Raw genomic sequence first — 16,737 nt, 5'->3', positions numbered from 1 at the left:
GGACGAAAGGAAACTGCCCTGCGTGCAGCTGTTTACTATAAGCTGAATACTTTCAGTGTGCATGTACAAGCTGGCAAAGTGCTCATGTTCCAGAAAAATGAACTGTGATGCAAAATGCAATAGATATTTAACGATCTCAGAAAAAAAACAACAACCAACCAACCACCCGCAACACACCACATTATGAATTTGCTTTTGCCTGATGTTAAAACATCTGGACTTAGTTTCCAGCTGTATGGAGATTATTTTCATTTTCATATCCTGTTTTAACGTCACAAAACAAATGGAACAGTGAGCTGACTTTGTGTCCTGACCTTTACCCTGTCTTTCCTTCTTTCTTTCTTTTTGTCTTTCTTTTTTGCAAGATGAAGTGAATTAAAGCCCAGTCATGGGGGGCAGCACGGTCAGGCAGTCGGGTATATTAATTTGAGTCCTGCTGTCCGAGATGGTTGTAGTCTCACCTAACTTTCTTTCTCGTCTCTGCTTCCCTGTGTGCAGCTGTTGCTGTAGAAGTACTCTGAGTCGTGTCATGTCAAATAATGCATGGTCTTCAGAGCTCACCGAGGGGGGGAGAAAACCCTGGGAACAACGTGAGCAGGCGCAGCCAGCCGCTTCCACTAATTGTTGGTGTGGACGATGGAATACAAAAGCAGAAGGAGGGAGGGGGGGAATGGAAATGTGTCTTAGTGTGGAAACGGCTGTGTGAAAACAAATATGCCTGGACTTGCTCTTTGGGAATGTACGTGGAGCACAGGAGAACTCCCACAGCAGGAATCCTGTGCTCTAGTCTGCTCCTGCCAGATGAGTTTAGAAGCTTTCTTTTTCACTTGTATACCTGTAGAGGCTTTTTGGGTATTTGGGGATGTGGATTTTAAGAGCCATGAATCGTGAGAGGTAGCGGCAATTTCCTGCTGGGCTGGCTTGAAAACATGCTAATTTTTTGGTTCTAGTTATCAAGTGCTGCTACATATTGGGAATGTGAAATTTAAATGGATTAGCTATTGATATAACATGCTAGTGGCATTTTGAAACGTATCATGCCAAAGCAGATTCAATGTCTAAGTGAATCTTGTTCTTACTGTGTCCTCAAAGTCAAAGCAGCCCAAAATGCTTTGCAGATCAATTTTATAATGCATAAAATAGAATAAAATAATAGATTTGTGATTTTTTTATTTGTAATGAAACAAAAGCAGAATTTGCTCTCAAGAATTGCTGCAGTAAAATGTCTAACCTGTGTTTTCCTTAAGCTCTGACAATAGATGACAAATAATGATGGAGGGATGACTATTTGCTAGGACAAGCTGCAAAAGAAACATTTATCCTATACGATGGTTGCAATAGCAAATAATGGGCAGCTGAAAAGTTAGTGAAGTTACTGAGATTCAGACAGTGAAATGAGTGAATTTGTACTTTGCTACACTTCAGCTGCACAGGGGAAGCCACCAGCTCTGTGCTTTGTCTTCACTTTGCGTCAAGGAAACACAGAGCTCAGGTGATGCACTGGGAAATTGCACGTTCACCTGTGCCTGCCATCATTATCCTTACGCTGAGCAGTCGGTGTTTTTGCAGTGAAATGTAACGACTGCAATTAGTAACTGACACTGTTGGTAAAAATCCAAAGGCTTACTTTATCCATTTGCTAAATGAATTGCTGATGTCAAACTGAACTAAGAACTATTAAGGAAGCGAGAGAGAAGGGAATAGCCAGCAGAAACACCAATTTGTTGATTATATAATGGACCTGTCGTTAGTAATGTGATTATGCCAGTGCCATTTCTTTTCCTCCAAGACAGATACTTGTTCCTGCTGGGGCTGATTGATGCTGAAGAGCAGCCTGATTATGCCATAGTGCATTTTAAATGGAAAATGGTAACAGAGTTAAGGAAGATGGAAAACTATTTAGCGGTAGAAATATGACTGCTGAAAAGCGAGAACATAGAAGGATATGATGGTTTATCCAAAGAGTTAAATTTATCCCTTTTCAGTGGAAATTATTTAAATTACAGTTATCATCAGGACAGCCTTGAAGACTGGTCGTGGCTCAGAGCACAAACCAATTCCATCAGAGAGAATTCCTCACAACAATTCATTGTGACACTTCTGTTTTGACAGGCAGGATTGGCCCGCAAGCCATTATCGCTGCAGATATTTATTGTTGCAGTGAGGAAATCTGACTTCCTGGCACTGGATTGGGAACTTCATTTCACAGTGATCTCCTGAATGTTTTTGCTGACTAAGACTGATTTTGAACCTGTTGCCAAAAGATTTCTCAGTCTTTTTGCCAAGCATTCCAGTTTTCACATCAGATTGTTCTTTAAAAAAAGATCCCATTTTTGTAATCCATTTACTTCTGAAGGCCACTGTACCCTCTGCAAAAAAATAATAATAAAACAATTTCTTAGTATCTTCCCAACCAAAAGCAGTGGATGCTTTTGAAACAGTTTCTAAAAAAGCCACCACACATGAAATACATGCACCGTAAAAGTCATTCTCATGGAATTATATCTCCTGCCCTTAGTGAAAGGATTTTTTTGGTTTCATTTGTGTGCCAGAACCATACGTGGACACTGGGGATGAATGGCAGCTTTTCCAAAACTCTGATAACCTCGGGTGCTTAAATTTGGGCAGCAGTATTCCTATTTCATGGAGGATACCCACAAGCAGGGTTTTAGGAGATGTAAAGAGTATCTTTTAGCCTGAGTTCCTGCTGAATGCTGAGCAGGGACTTCCAGTTGTATGAGCTGCTTACCACTTGGTGTGTGCTGGCTCTGATTCTGGTTCCTTGCCCTCATTTCCTGTCACTTTCCAGAACTGCTGCAGTCAGCAGTCAGTGCTGAGGACCTTATTTCTGCATAAGGTTAAACTGTTCAGGTTTCATTAGGGGTCTCTCTCAGACGAGGAAGATGGCAGAGGGAACCACCTCAACTTGTGAATGCTCCAATAGCCAGCATAGATGCCAAAAGTATGGTGCCCTGACAAACACCTTGCTAAGAAATACTAAAATCTGAGGGTGCCATTTAGGAGGACTGTGCAAAATGGACAGTGTGAGAGATGTGTGATGGAGATGGGTGAGTGGTAATGCATGAGTCGCTCTCTCTGCTGCTTGTGTTACGATGGTAATTCTGTAGCTGTGATTTCTTCCAGTGGTCTCAATGGGAAAGTAGGTAAGTGGCTGAACTCAGTGTCAGCCAGAAACCTGAAATATCTCTGTGTGCCATTTGCAGAGAGCAGAACAGATGCATTCAGCCTTTCTCTTTCACATCCACGTTATGGAGACGAAGTACAAAAAGGCCAGTCAGAACTCTGACAGCCCAGATTTTGTTTAAATAGAGACCTGGAAATAGTGTGCATCATGAGACAGTTACAAGGCTAAATCCTGTGCTTTTAATGGATTTATAAGTCATTTAAATTAAGTATGCCTCAATGCATGGGCTGAAAATAGGTAAATTCCAACTGTTTCCTTAATATATGCTTTTGTATGTGCAGTACACATGCTTGGTGACGTGTTTTATGTTGGAATTGTTATGGTGGGTTAGTTAATATTATCTTTTCTGAACATCACATTGGAGTTTATCATGATCTATTGAGTACGAAAAAAATATTTTATTAGTCCTAGTTTGAACACAAGGCTGGTTCTGAGGAAAGCTTGACTTTTCTGAGAAGCTTCTAGAAGTCCTGAGGAAAAACGGTTTGTTTCTTTCTGGCAATTGATTAAAATTAGGCCTTAAGAAGTTAGATATTTTTTTTCCTACGACACTCTGCTATTTAGGCCTTTCAGCACAGCTGTCCGTGGGTCTGACTGCGTCACTTTAGGGAACTGCTCAGAGGAGGATCCAGAATACCAGTGGAGACATGGAACTTAGTGCTGGAGCTGGAGCTGTCTCTGACACATTGGTTGGGCTCTGCAGAATGCTGTAACTTTGGGAAAGAAATGTATGATGTGGTGCTGGCAATGGCCTTAATGTTTTCTTGCTCTTAAATTTTTATTTTTGGAAAATTATATGTAGAACAACTGCAACTGATGCAACGTGTTTGTATATTGTATGTATATTGACAGAGCAGGTATGAATGTGCATCCTGTTTAGATCCAAGTATATGCATTCCTTAAGCTGACCACAGAAATTCAGTCAAATATAAACTCAGCTATAGCTGGTAATTCATTAACAGAATCATCTGAAACTTTGTCCAAAGCTTGGCCATGAATGTCTAATTTCCTCAACAACTCCAAAATACACAGTTGATTTAGTGGTTAAAGCAAGTCTAGCTAGACTGCTAACGAGAGCAACCTCCTAACCACAAGCTTGCTTTATCTTGGATGCAGCTGTGCTTCTCCTTCCATGTGTCAGAAGTAAAGATGAAAAGGATTTCCTCTTGGTAGTCTTGACCATAACACCCTGATGATTTTGTTCTGATCCTTAGAGGAACATGTACTCAAACTGGGCACTGGCTCCACAGACCTGTTGGCACTGGCTGGGTACAGCAGACATGGAGGTAACTCTGAAACTGTTGCAAGGCTTCAAATACGAAGCTACAAATATGGATCTGCAAACCTTCCAACTATGAAGCTACAAAAGTCTTTAGAAGTATTTTGTAGAATCATAGATCACAGAATGGCTTGGTTTGGGAGAGTCCTTGGAGCCCATTCAGTTTCAACCCCACTGCCATGCTGGCTGCTATCCACTGGATCAAGTTGCCCAGGGCTCCATTCAACCTGAGCTTGAATTCAGCATCACAGAACTGTAGAATCACAGAATCCAAGGGGCTGGAAGGGACCTCTGGATATCATCAAGTCCAACTCTCTGCTAAAGCAGTTCCTTATAGTAGATTGTACAGTGGGTATTGTACAGTGGGTTTAGTAGAGTATATTATAGTAGAGTATATTATGTATAGTAGATTGTACAGTGGGTTTTGAAAAGGAGATGTACCCCAGGATACCATTGGTCTTCTTGGCCACAAAAGCACACTGCTGGCTCATGGCCAACCTGTTCTCCACCCAAACACCTACATCCTTGTCTGCAGAGCTCCTTTCCAGCAGGTCTGCCCCTAACCTGTACTGATGCATGCAGTTGTTCCACTCCACGTGTAGAACTCTACACTTGCCATTGTTGAACATCATGAGGTTCTTCTACACCAAACTCTCCAGCCTTGCTAAATGGCAGCACAGCCTTCTAGTGTGTCAGCTACTTCCCCCAGATTTGTATCATCAACAAACTTGCTGGGGCTGCAGTCTACCCCTTAGTCCAGGTCACCAGTGAAGATGTTAAACAAGACTTGACTCAGTACCAACCCTTGGGGAACACTGCTAGCTTCTCTGCTGCTTCTCTGGGCAGCTTGTAGCAGTGCCTCACTGCCCTCCAAGTAAGAAATTTCCTTCTAACATCAAATCTAAATCTTTCCACTTTTAGTTTAAAGCCATTTTTTCTAAAGGAAAGCTTCATGAGATTTTGAATGGACGCAAGCAATTTATTTCTCTGTATCTAGAGAAAAATATATTTTTATTCATTGCATTTAAACTCAAGTGCCTCTGCAGCACACTGGCTGCCAGCACTGTCTTGGGAACTGCCTGTCCTGGTTTGGAGGGCAGAGTAATTCCTAGTGAACCATTAATGCTATCAATGCTTTAATTGCAGTGAACATGAAATGGAAAATATCACCAATCTGACCTGAGCATTCTCAGATACCTGCAGCACCCTAATAGTTGCCAGTATCATCTTGAACACTATTCAGTTTGTCCTCTGTAGATCACAGCTCTTATCAGTCAGCTGGACCCTCTAACATCAACCTTCTGTGCACTCCAGGTTTTATTTATACCTTAAACACAGCCAGACCAGCTTTATTTGAACTTGCCAAAGAAGTGGACTCCTGGAAGGTGTCCAAGTTTATATTGATTGGGGGATTTGATTCAAATATTTGTTTTAAAACTCTCCTGAAAAGAATATCTGGTGTCAGAGCCAGCATAATGTAATAGCCCTAATGCATCGCCCTCTTCTGTCTCCTTCCTTCTGCAAATTTCAAAATGTTCAGCAGAAATGTATGTGTCTGTAAGTACAAAAGCAAAAATATAAAAGGTGATTTGCCCAAATCTATAGCAAGATGGAAAATAGAGCCGAAAGGCTCCCTAATCCTGGATGTCAGCTAAAACATTGTGCCTAAAGCCAGACAGTTCTAGGTAAATCAATGCTGGCAGTGCTGATTCTGCGTTGATTCTGTATAGAGCGTTCTGTGTGTAAGATCAACAGTAATAAGACTCCTTTTGGCTTCAGGGATTTACCCGTGATGAGGTTCACTGCTCTGTAAATAGATTTACAGCCTTCCATTGTGGATGATATGAGTTTGACCCAGCTGAGGCAAAATCAGATAGCACCATCAGCTTGTGGCTCCCCATAAAGCATCCATTCCTTGCCATTAGTTGTGAAGAAATAAGCCAGTCTTTAATAAGGGCTGAGAAAGTAGAGCCTTGACTTAAACTGAGCACAGCTGCTTGTTTGTTCCTCGGTTGTGCGTGAGGGCAAGCAGTGTTCTGGCATGCTCTTGGTTCCCTAAAAGCACTGCTGAGGGAGCTCACTATTTTAACAGGCAGGTCACCATGCTCCCAAAGTGACTGCAGCTGATGCCTCTGGAGAGCTGGCTGCTCCCCAGGCCTTGGGGAGAGCAGATGCTGGGAAGGATGCCCTCACCGTGGGAACCACGATCTGAACCTGGAAGTGCGGTGACAAATCAGTTCAGCTGTCTGCAGGGTAGGGGCTGGGCTTTATTTACCTGGTAAAAGTGTCTGCTAGGTGGCTGAGGTGGGTGAAAGCAGGGACTGTGGTGGTGGCTGGTCAGAGCTCCCAGCTGACAAAACCAATGTTGGTATGTTTCATTTCTTAACCATTTTCAGGAAGATTTTTTTTTTCTCCCCTTTTCTCTCTCTGTCTTGTTTTAGTTGTAATTTCACTTTTAGAGCTTTCCCTTCCTCTTTTTGTGCTCGTCTTTTAAATCTAGCTACAAATACATTCTTTCAGATTTGCAGAGCCATCAATGGTTTGCTTATTTGCTTTTCTAGGCTATTCAGTAAGTTACAGAGATCATTACTGCTTCTTGGTTAGTTTAGGTAAGTAGAATCATCTTGATAACACTTTAGAGCCATTATACAGCTCCTCGAATCTGGGGGTACTTCAGACCCTTGTCTAAGCAGATGAAATGTTTTTATGAGCAGTATCCTAGTTTTGTGACATGTACCTGAATGTGGGTGTGCCTGCATACACCCATATTTCCATAGGCGCTTTTGTGTGTAATGCGTGCGGCACATCTGATGTGAAACGCATACAGCAAGAACTTCTTACAACAGGCTTACCATGTTTTGCTGCAGGCCTTGCTAGGAGCTATGGTTGGCATGCTCTGAGCACTGGAACAGTTGTTCTCAGAGACACAGACACATGTTGCATACCGGTCTCTTTGCAAATTTGGGAAGTGGTCCAGAATTAACCTTCTTAATCATCCTATATTTTTGTGTTGACCCTCACGTTATACATAGAATGACTTTTTTTCCAGATGTCAGTAGCTTTTTCTGGTCTTCCAGACCAGTCATCAGACTTCTGGGCTGTTTCTGTCTGCAGACCTGTCAGCTGTGGGGCCTCCACAACAGAAGCAGAGCTGCTTAAGGCTTGAAAAACTGCAAGTAATAATGATCTCTTACTTTCCTGCTTGTTGTAGAAAATGCATAAAGCAAGAAGCAGCCTTCTTTTAACTTCCCATTTAGTTCCATTTCCTAATTCTGTAGGAAAATCTTGTAGGCAGATGCATTATGTCTTTCCTGTAAGAAATTTCATCAGTCTGAAGAGCCTCTATGGATTTTGTCCCCATTTCTATTGCTAGAATTTTGCTCCAGAATGTCGTTTCCCCCCCTCCTAACATCCAATTGGAATTTATTCATGACCTATTTCCATTTTCCAATGGCACCCAAAAGTGTCCTTTATCTTCCTTCTCCGTTAGTGGTGTTTGTCCATCTAATGTAGTTTTGAAGTGCAATCACATGCACTCTCAGCTGTCAACTGCAAAGCAAAGCAAGCAAAGCTCTTTTAGTCACGTCCCATAAGAGAAACTGTTCCTCTCATCATCAGAATAGTCTTTTGGTGCACTTGTTCCCAGATGAATTAACCTTTCCTGAGCACAGATGACCAGAACTGTACACATTATTCCAGATGAGTCTTCACAGTGCTAATATATATATGATATTAAGGTTTTTTTTATCTGCTCTCAAGGCTTCCTGATGCATTCTGTAAGCACACATGCTTAATGCATAGCAAAAGTGTGATGACAGCTCCTCATTAACCTTTAGAGACATGGACATTTTGGTTAGTCTCTATCCAGCTGTTAAATTCTCAAGTTTCGGACAAAATTATAGTCCATAATTATGTGAATACAGGGGTTAAACTAAATTCATTAAATTGATTAAAACTAGCCTAAGTTCCCTCACTCAGCAATGTAATTCATTGAGATCTGCTGCTGTTAGCAAATGAGCCTGGTAGCTTTGTATCATTACCAAGTTGTCTGCCTCAGCTTAGAGTATCTGGAGGGGACTCTTGAGCTGAGATTAAAAACAGTAGTTGGGGGAAGAAGAAAGAAAAAACCATGTTGTTCATCTGTGTTGTAATAAATCGTTTCTTTGCATTAGTGACTTGCTGGGGTGCCAGCAGGAGGGAGTGGGGCAGAAGAATAACAAAGGGATATCTGCCATCTACCAATTAAATCTTGGAAGAAAAAGTAAGAAATTGAGGAGATCGAAATTAACTGGCTTGGCACTGGGGCAGAGCTGGGGAGAGTCGCACAGATGGCCAAAGACAAATTCATGTACCCTGTGAGACCCTCCCAGACCTCATGTCTCATTGCAAATGATAGCTCTCTTCAGATTAATGTTGTGTTGGCTTTTTAATTTGGCAAAATGTTTATTTTTCTAACTTTGCCATTAGCTAAAGCTTAGTTTGAAAATGTGCATTTGAGGTGAGCATCTGACAGTTTGTTGAATTGTAGGCCACTAGGACAGGATTTACGTTTGCAAGGTATTCATGTAGCACTTGCTATATTTTGTATGACTTACAGACCCCTTGCTGCAGATGTACAAGTGAAAATAGAACAATTCAATGCAGGAAGGCAAATTAACTGCCTAACCAAGTAGCTAAAGATGAAACAGAATTAAACGTTTAGTTAGAAATAGTTCTGATGTCTGTGCAGCAGTAATGGCAATATAGAACTATACTTTTATGGTAGAGTCATCAGGGCAAGCTTATAAGCTTGGTGGTTTGGCTAAAACAGCATGATCCTTGGAACTAAGCCTGCTTATGCTTTGGTCTCCCTCTATTTAGGATGACCTGATTCACAGATTTGATGGGATATAGAGTTGCTGGGAGAAACAGAGCTCATTTGAAGTAGAAATTGCTCAGATTCTGGTTCGAGGTCTTCATAGCTGACTTGAGAGGCTGTTCTCTCTTTGCTGCCTTTTTCCACTGGTCTGTTTGAAAGGTATGAACTGTACTTTTTCAGTGGTGATGTTCATGGAAAAGAAAAGGTTAATATGAGATCTGGACAAATAATGATTTGTTTCCAGCAGTGCTACCAGCTGAATTTGCTTTCAGCTGCACGGTGTGCTGAAAACTGATGACTTTGAATTGGCTAAAACTGTCAGTGGGGTTGGAGCAGCTGTTGTGTTGCAGAACAGCAGAAACTGTTTTGCAGAAACAAAACCAACACTTTTCCTTAAAGCTGAAACAGAATGTTGTTTTCCCCACCCGCTCCTCGCCTTCCCATGTAAGGTTTTCTTGTTAGATACCCGCTGAGAAAGTAGCGAGATTTCAAGAACAAAGCTGTTTGCACTTGTGTGTACTAATGCAGTTACCATTTGGTAACACTTATGTTTTAGTAAGGATCTTTTCTTCCCGTGGATTTAGTGTTTTCAGAGCATTTGCTGGATTTACAGTCCTGTAAAGAGAACAAGCGCTGCCTAGAGCCTAATTGGGCATTGCCTTTAGCTCAGCTGCCAATCTGAGAGGATGCTGAGCTTCCTCCACTGACCATTTCAGTGCCCCTTTAGCCCCCAGTCAGCCTGCAGAGGCTTCTGAAGTTATGCTTTGCTGAAAGCTCTGCGAGTTCCATGTTGCAGACTTTGGGCCCTTTGAAGCTCAGCTGGGTGCTTTCTCACCTGGTGGCTGTGAAGGTGATTGCTGAGGGCACTCTCTGGGAGGGCTGCATGGCCTTTGTCATGCCAAGGAAATTGTGTCTTATGGTTGGTGACAAGAGACACCATCTCCTGCTCTGGTGACCATAATTCCTACCAGCTCCTCTCTGTGCTGTGCCACTGCTATGGCAACGTGGTTCCACCACAGAGGACATCTTCTGGGTAAAGGTGTCTTTGTACAGTCACCTAGTGGCTCTTCACCTGTGCTATCAGTGTTACTGCAGCTTCCCCTGGGGCTGCAGCGTGTGCCCTGAAATGCGTCACTGTGTTCAGCGCTGCCATAAACGCTGAGCACTGTGTTTCCTTAATCCATGCTGACTCCATCATTTGTGGGCATTAGCAGAAAAGCACTCACCTCGATAGCAACTGTGCACAGCCCACTTGGCATTTTGCTCTGGCCTGCGTCATCACGTGAAGGCTGGCCAGCTCTTCCCTCTGAAGAGAGGGGCAAACAAAGGGGAAGGAATAGCGTAAGTGACTCTTCTTATCAGCACCAAAGAGGATTTGTTTTCTTGCAGCCTAAGCTGCTAATGCTGAATGACATAAAGAAAGAGATAAAGAGAGCTGCTAAGTCTATGAGGAGGGTTGTGGGGACAAGGTATGATCTCCAAGAGGATACAAAAGGCAAAACAAAGCAAAACCAGCACGGCTATGGAAATTAAAAATAAGGCCCTCCAAGAGAAGGCTTAGTGGAGGAAATGAGCAGCAGGCAGCAAAATGGTGACGTCTGCACCAGGGAACCCAGGGCCAATAGAGGCTGATGAAGATCATCCTCCAAGTAACAGAGATAAGATCTGTAAGTAACAGAAAAGGAATTTAAAAAGGGTTAGAGGCCTAATTTTCCCTCCTTTCCTCCAAAAGAATTTGTTACATCTGCGCCGCTTAAAAGAGATTCTGTGTCAGAATCCTATATTTTTTCCTATATAAACTTTTCTGGCTTCCATTAGTTGGTAACAAATAAGCTTCTGCATAGATAGGTGAAAAATGTTTTCCTGCTTATTTCCTGAAATAGGTAGATATGAAATACCAGTGAGATACCGAAGAAAGAGTGTCTTTATTGAAGAAAAGTACCAAAGAACTCAGAAGTGGGTCTGAGTGGTTAGCTAGGAAGGCTGAATCACCCTTCCAGAACTCTGAAAGCAAAAATAAAGTAAAATGTTACAAAAATCACAATATTAAGTGAATAAACTGAAAAAGAGGTGGTAGAAACTGTAACCATTGCTGATGGCTCAGATCCCAAGGAATTGCCAGTGGAAAGAGGGGCTCCTACTGGAAGTTGTGCTGTTCCTGACAGATCCAAGAACTTCGTAATGGTCAGGAAAGGTGTTCTGAGTCATGGCCAGGTCTTTGACACAGTGAAATTGATGGGTGGAAAAAGCCAGGCCAGCAAGACTGTTTTGCTTTAGGCATGTACCAGGCCTCTGGAGTTGTATTTATCTGTTAATAAGTCATTTTACCATTTCCCAACTTCTAGCAACAGTGTGAATGGAAATATGAGACAGCACAGCCAAACGCAGCCTTGCATATCTTGGTATTTCTCCTAAATTAAGCTTCTTTAATTGAAGTGAAATGTCAGTGCTTTAGAGAACCAGAAGCGCTGCTGATTATTGGCATGTTCGTAGTTTTTGCCATGGGTTTTGCTGTATTGACCATCTGAGCTTCTTGTGTGCTGGACAACACAAAGCAGAGCTGCTTTAAAACAGAACACTTGTTATTAGTAGCTTGTTTGTTTGTCTTTAGGCCTATTTATAAAAACAGCAGGGAATTCTGCCAGCAGCCCAACCACTAAACAATTACAGAGCTTTTCTTGGAGCTGTGTGCGCAGATCCACGCTATAATCCAGCAGCAAACCTCAGCCCTATGCACACATATAGGGGAGTTGTGATTTTGTGTGCAGCACAATTCTTCACTCAAAACATAGTCTCAAAATGTATTCATATTAATGCATGTGAAAATCCAAAATTTGTCTGAACGGGGATCACTGCCAGTTCAGTGAAGCTGGGCCCACAAGTCAGATATGCAGAGCTCAAAAGGAAGTCAAAATGGTCAAATAAATATTAACCAAATACTATACATAGGCTGCAAACTCAGACAAGGCATTCAAGAGTCTGGTGCTCACAAAGAGCTCAGCTGTCCAGCTCCCTCCACTTACCTAAGTTTACATGAAAAATAAAAGGAAACCCTGCTGCAAGAGAGGAGGCTCATCCTATTTGGAAAGGACACTTGTATTGGTGGTATGGTATTTCATGCATTTCTGTTCATGATTGTGGTAGAGGGTTGGTGTTTTTTTCACTGCTAGTGCTGTAATTCAGTTAAAATGTATTCATTAGTGAATGTAGAACTGAAGGGACTGAACAATTGTCCCTTGATGGCAAAAATACACGGGCACTGGAAGGAGCCTTAAGCATTTGGATCTGGCTTTTGTTTTTGTTCCGACTGCTGTAACAGCATAGCAAGAGGATTTTGTGAGTATCTTGTTAAACAGGAGACAGTAAACAAGGCTCTAGTGAGCCTTATGAAAGGTGGGGATGTTCAAGTGAAACTCTGGGGGAAAAGGAGAGTGCTAGCTGAACAAATCTATTTAATGCAGATAGCAAATTTTGCACAAGGCTGCCTCAGCTGGGTTGCTTCTCAGTACAAAGTTCAGGAGCCACGAACTGGAACATCTCTGCTTGAGGAGCACGCATTTGTTAACCAGGCTGGTTGTGTGTCAGGGGGTTGAAATGCTCTTTATGCACTCCAAAAATCTGTCTGCATTTGATAGATGTGATGCAAGGTTTTGACAGTTTGGCATTTCATTTATAACTTGAGCCTTAAGGAGGAGCTAGAATTTGGGATTAAATCCCAAGTCATTGTGAAGTTCGTTAGATCTTTGTTTTTTCTGTTTTTGTTTTTAATTGTTATATTCTATTATTCCTTGGACAGAAAAGAAAGCAAACCTGCCTGGCTGCTGCATGGAGAGGTGTGGCATGGGCAATCTATCCCAGGGATACCTTAGGCTCAGATTATATAAATGCTCCCTTGAAACATTTAATGCCTCCATTCATGTCTGAAGATGCCTGCAAAAATCCAAGAGGCAAGAAGTTGAGGCTGATCTTGAAGTAGCTTCAAAATCAATTGCTGTGCATAGGACTGGAGCTGGAATCCCAGAAACCCCATCTCCTTTTCTTCTGTGCGTTTATTTCAGGGAAACATCCTCTGTTAAAGGTATGACAGAGGCAGAGTCATTTCCAGCACGTACAGCAGATTGAGGGGATGCAGGGCATGGATGGTGGAAGTCCACAGCATCGTTTGCTTCTCCCTTGCAGCAGCCTGGTAATGTCAATGGGAAAGACTGTGTTCTTAGGAAGCATGTTCCATCCCTGTTTGCTGTTCAGGTTGATGGAAAAAAATCTCAAGGTATCAAATTTTGGATGCTCAAAAGTGAAGTCATTCAGTACTGGGAAGTGTGTATATTTTGCTCTTGAACTAGGAGGTGAGGGAATTGGAAGGAATCCTGTAGTATTTGTGTAAGCTTTTTTCTTGCAACCTGTTTACTTTGCTGTATGTGAGGTAATCTGCAATCTTGTGCTAAGGAGCAGATAAAAATGTTAAGGTGTGAAGTTCTGTTAAGTTAGTGACCTTCTGATTCTTTTCTTTTTGTTTTTCTTCATCAAGTTTAAAAATGGGGAGCTGAGCAGGCATGCAGTCTCAGTTCCTTCTTTGTGTTTTCTTTCAGCAGAGCCCTTGCTGAATTGCCCTGCTCTCCCTTCCCTACACACAGACTTTTCAGCCGCTGTTCATTATATAAAGGGTTAAGGTCCAATGATGTTGAAACTACTCTCCTGTTTACAATCATTGCAGAATTGTGGTATGGAAATTTCCATCTCAGCAAGATTAGGAAAAAAAAAAAAAAAATCCCCGCTGATTCTGTGAAGCTTTAGTTCCAAATAAAGAAATAGAGGCTGAATCAAGCAAATTAATTCTGATTAGCACATACAGTGTGTTTGGCCAAAGAAGTCTCAGGCAACTGTCCCCCATCCTCTGCAGAAATCTGCTTGTTTTGCTCCTGCAGCCAGCAGAAGGTTTTCAGTATCAACATAGGAATCAGTTTCACTTGCAGAGGTACCCAAACTGCTAACCTCTGGTAATCTTTTAATGAGGTCTTCTCAAGTGCAGTGCTTCCTTCTTTGGGGAGATCAAGGTGAAAAGTTACTGACTTTGCAACTATTGCTGGCAGTGGGTTAATTTTTTCTTGTCACACTGACATAGATTGCTCTGCAGCTCTTCCATCTGTCTGGGCAATGACAAGTACAAGGATGTCGATGCTTCTAGAGTGCTGAGCTCGTCGTGCAAGATGTCTGTGACAGATTATGATCTGATTCTTTTGAGAAGGGAAAAAAGATCTGTGGGTCCTGTTGGCCTTTTGAAGAAACTAAACAGATGCTTAACTTCTCTGAAAGTAAGAGCAGTGCTGTCTTGGTTTCACATGCTGCATCTTGAATGTTACTAGTATTACTAGGGGTGTCATTTCTTGTAGAAGCCACGTGCTCTGTACCACTCCTGAGCACACACCAAGAAAGCACCCATCTGCCTGCAGCCACCACTGCCTCTCCTGCTCCAGCACTGTAACAGTCTGTAGTGTCTTCACGGGGCACAGAACAGTGCTTTTGTTTAAAACCCTGGAAACCTTAAAACTTGCATTGAGATTTCTGGTAGTGATCTTTTATTTTAACCCCAGAATTTAAATTAATGTTTCTGTGTTGAGTTCCTGACAGTAGCATGACAAAGCATGATGAAATTTGCAGTTGTGGTTTCGGGAAGAGGATCTTTCCAAGTTGTCACTTGTAAGTTGTGTACATGGCAAAGTTTCTCACTGGGACAGTTTGAGAGAGAGCATTTTGTGCCTGTGAAGCCGTACTGCCAGTCTGTGTGCTGTCAAGAGGCAGGAACCAACTGATGCCTGTTTAAAGGCTGGGTGCTTAGTGCTCCATTGGACACTTGTGTGCACACTGCTGAGCTTGGCAGCCTCAGCCAAACGCTGCTCCCAGGTTAGCTGCAGGCTGCTGTAAGCAACTGCCTTGTTTTTCATGAGAGCAAAATTGAGGGTGTTCCACTTCCTCCTATTTTGCATTTAGGACAAGTTATAATTAATCTTCTGTTGCCTTTCTAAGCTCCAACCCAAAGTTCTGCATACGCAATAATAATGAAGGTTAATAATTCAGTGCTCGGGTGATTTATATTTTCAGAGGCTTTACAAGAATTGCATAGTTAACTGTCACAATGTTATTGTTATAAATGAGCATGATGCTCATTTTATAGCTGGAGAAACCTCTTGCTGAAATACAGCTGTGTTGGAAGACAAGTCAAATGAACAGTGGCAGTGGGACAGGCTTCAGAAATGCCTTTTGCAAGAATAAGGCAGGATCACAGAGCCATGGAACACCCTTAATTGGTTGTCACGCAAACATGGATCATTGAGTCCAACCCCTGGCTCCACACACAAATCCAAGCCCAATGTCTGAGAGCACTGCCCCTCTGCTCCTGTGAGCAGCTGTACGGCCTTGAGGATCCCTCAGCATCCTCTGCTCTGCACCCAACAACTGCTCACCCTCAGCTGCTCCTCATCTTCCCCTCCAGACCCGTCCCCATCTTTGCCCTCCTTAGGACACTGCAATATCTTTATATCCTTCTTATACTGTGGCACCCAAACCTGAACGCAGTGCTTGAGGTCAGGCCAGAATTTGCTTTTATGTGACCACTTCTGAGCTGGTCTCAATATCTCCACAGGAAATATCTGTGGACAAGGAGTAATTAATGGCCCTGCAATGATTGCTTTTAGCCTGGTTTATCTGGCCATGGAGCTGTTGCTGTGGTAGCATCCTGATGGAAAAGGCAAGTGGGCAGTAAGAAGGAAAATGTGAGTTTCAGAAATATGGATTGTCTTTGCTTGCAGACACAGTCTTCCTAATCTGTACATAAATAATCTACAGTGGAAGAGAGACAAACTGCACAGCTCCGAGGGAGATCACAGAAGGATTTTTAGGCTTTAATGTTGTATAGAGATGCCCTTGTAAGATCTGTCTGGGTTGGCATGTGTGGGTCTGTGTGGCCACATTAGTAAAACACGTTTGCTTCGGCTTAGAGGTGAAATCCTGGCAGTGGTCAAGTCAGTGGGACTTCTGCCAATGATTTTAATCAGAGCCAGAATTTCACCCTTGGTCTATAATCTTGTGTAATCTCCCTTTGAAGTCACATGGATTTTTAACCAACGTCTTATATAACACCAAAACAATTCATTATCCACACAATATTGTCTGCTTTCCCACATAACCAAAACTGAATGTTGAAAATGTCTTCTAGAAAAAAAAAAAATAATCTGTTGATGATGGTGTTGAATTAAATCTGTTTTTTTTTGTTGTTGTTGTTGCTTTGCTTTTTATAATTTTTGAAATACTCTTTTTGAGTCATCAACCTCAATTGTGTAGTTATGTTTCTGCAAATCCCCCATTTGACCACATAGGTAACCATGCTTTAAGCCAGAA

The 16,737-nt window shown here is 42.2% G+C and overlaps 1 protein-coding gene across 4 annotated transcripts in view; it reads left to right on the top strand.

The window, feature by feature from the left end:
• The window catches only part of PRKAG2 (protein kinase AMP-activated non-catalytic subunit gamma 2), a 184,929-nt gene that overhangs the window by 11,707 nt on the left and 156,485 nt on the right, over positions 1–16,737 (top strand). The window contains exon 1 of one of the 4 annotated variants that reach the window (XM_048951503.1): positions 12,321–12,447. The exons of the other annotated variants lie outside the window; for them this stretch is intronic. Coding sequence (XP_048807460.1) covers positions 12,376–12,447 — 72 coding nt within the window. The 5' untranslated portion in view covers positions 12,321–12,375. Of the gene's footprint in view, positions 1–12,320; positions 12,448–16,737 lie in introns of those variants that run through there. 4 annotated transcript variants of the gene reach the window in all.

The sequence above is a fragment of the Lagopus muta genome, chromosome 7 (genome assembly GCF_023343835.1).
Source record: "Lagopus muta isolate bLagMut1 chromosome 7, bLagMut1 primary, whole genome shotgun sequence".
Lineage (NCBI taxonomy): Eukaryota > Metazoa > Chordata > Aves > Galliformes > Phasianidae > Lagopus > Lagopus muta.
The sequence above is the reverse complement of the archived record's forward strand: the minus strand, read 5'-3'. Positions and strand labels throughout refer to the sequence as shown.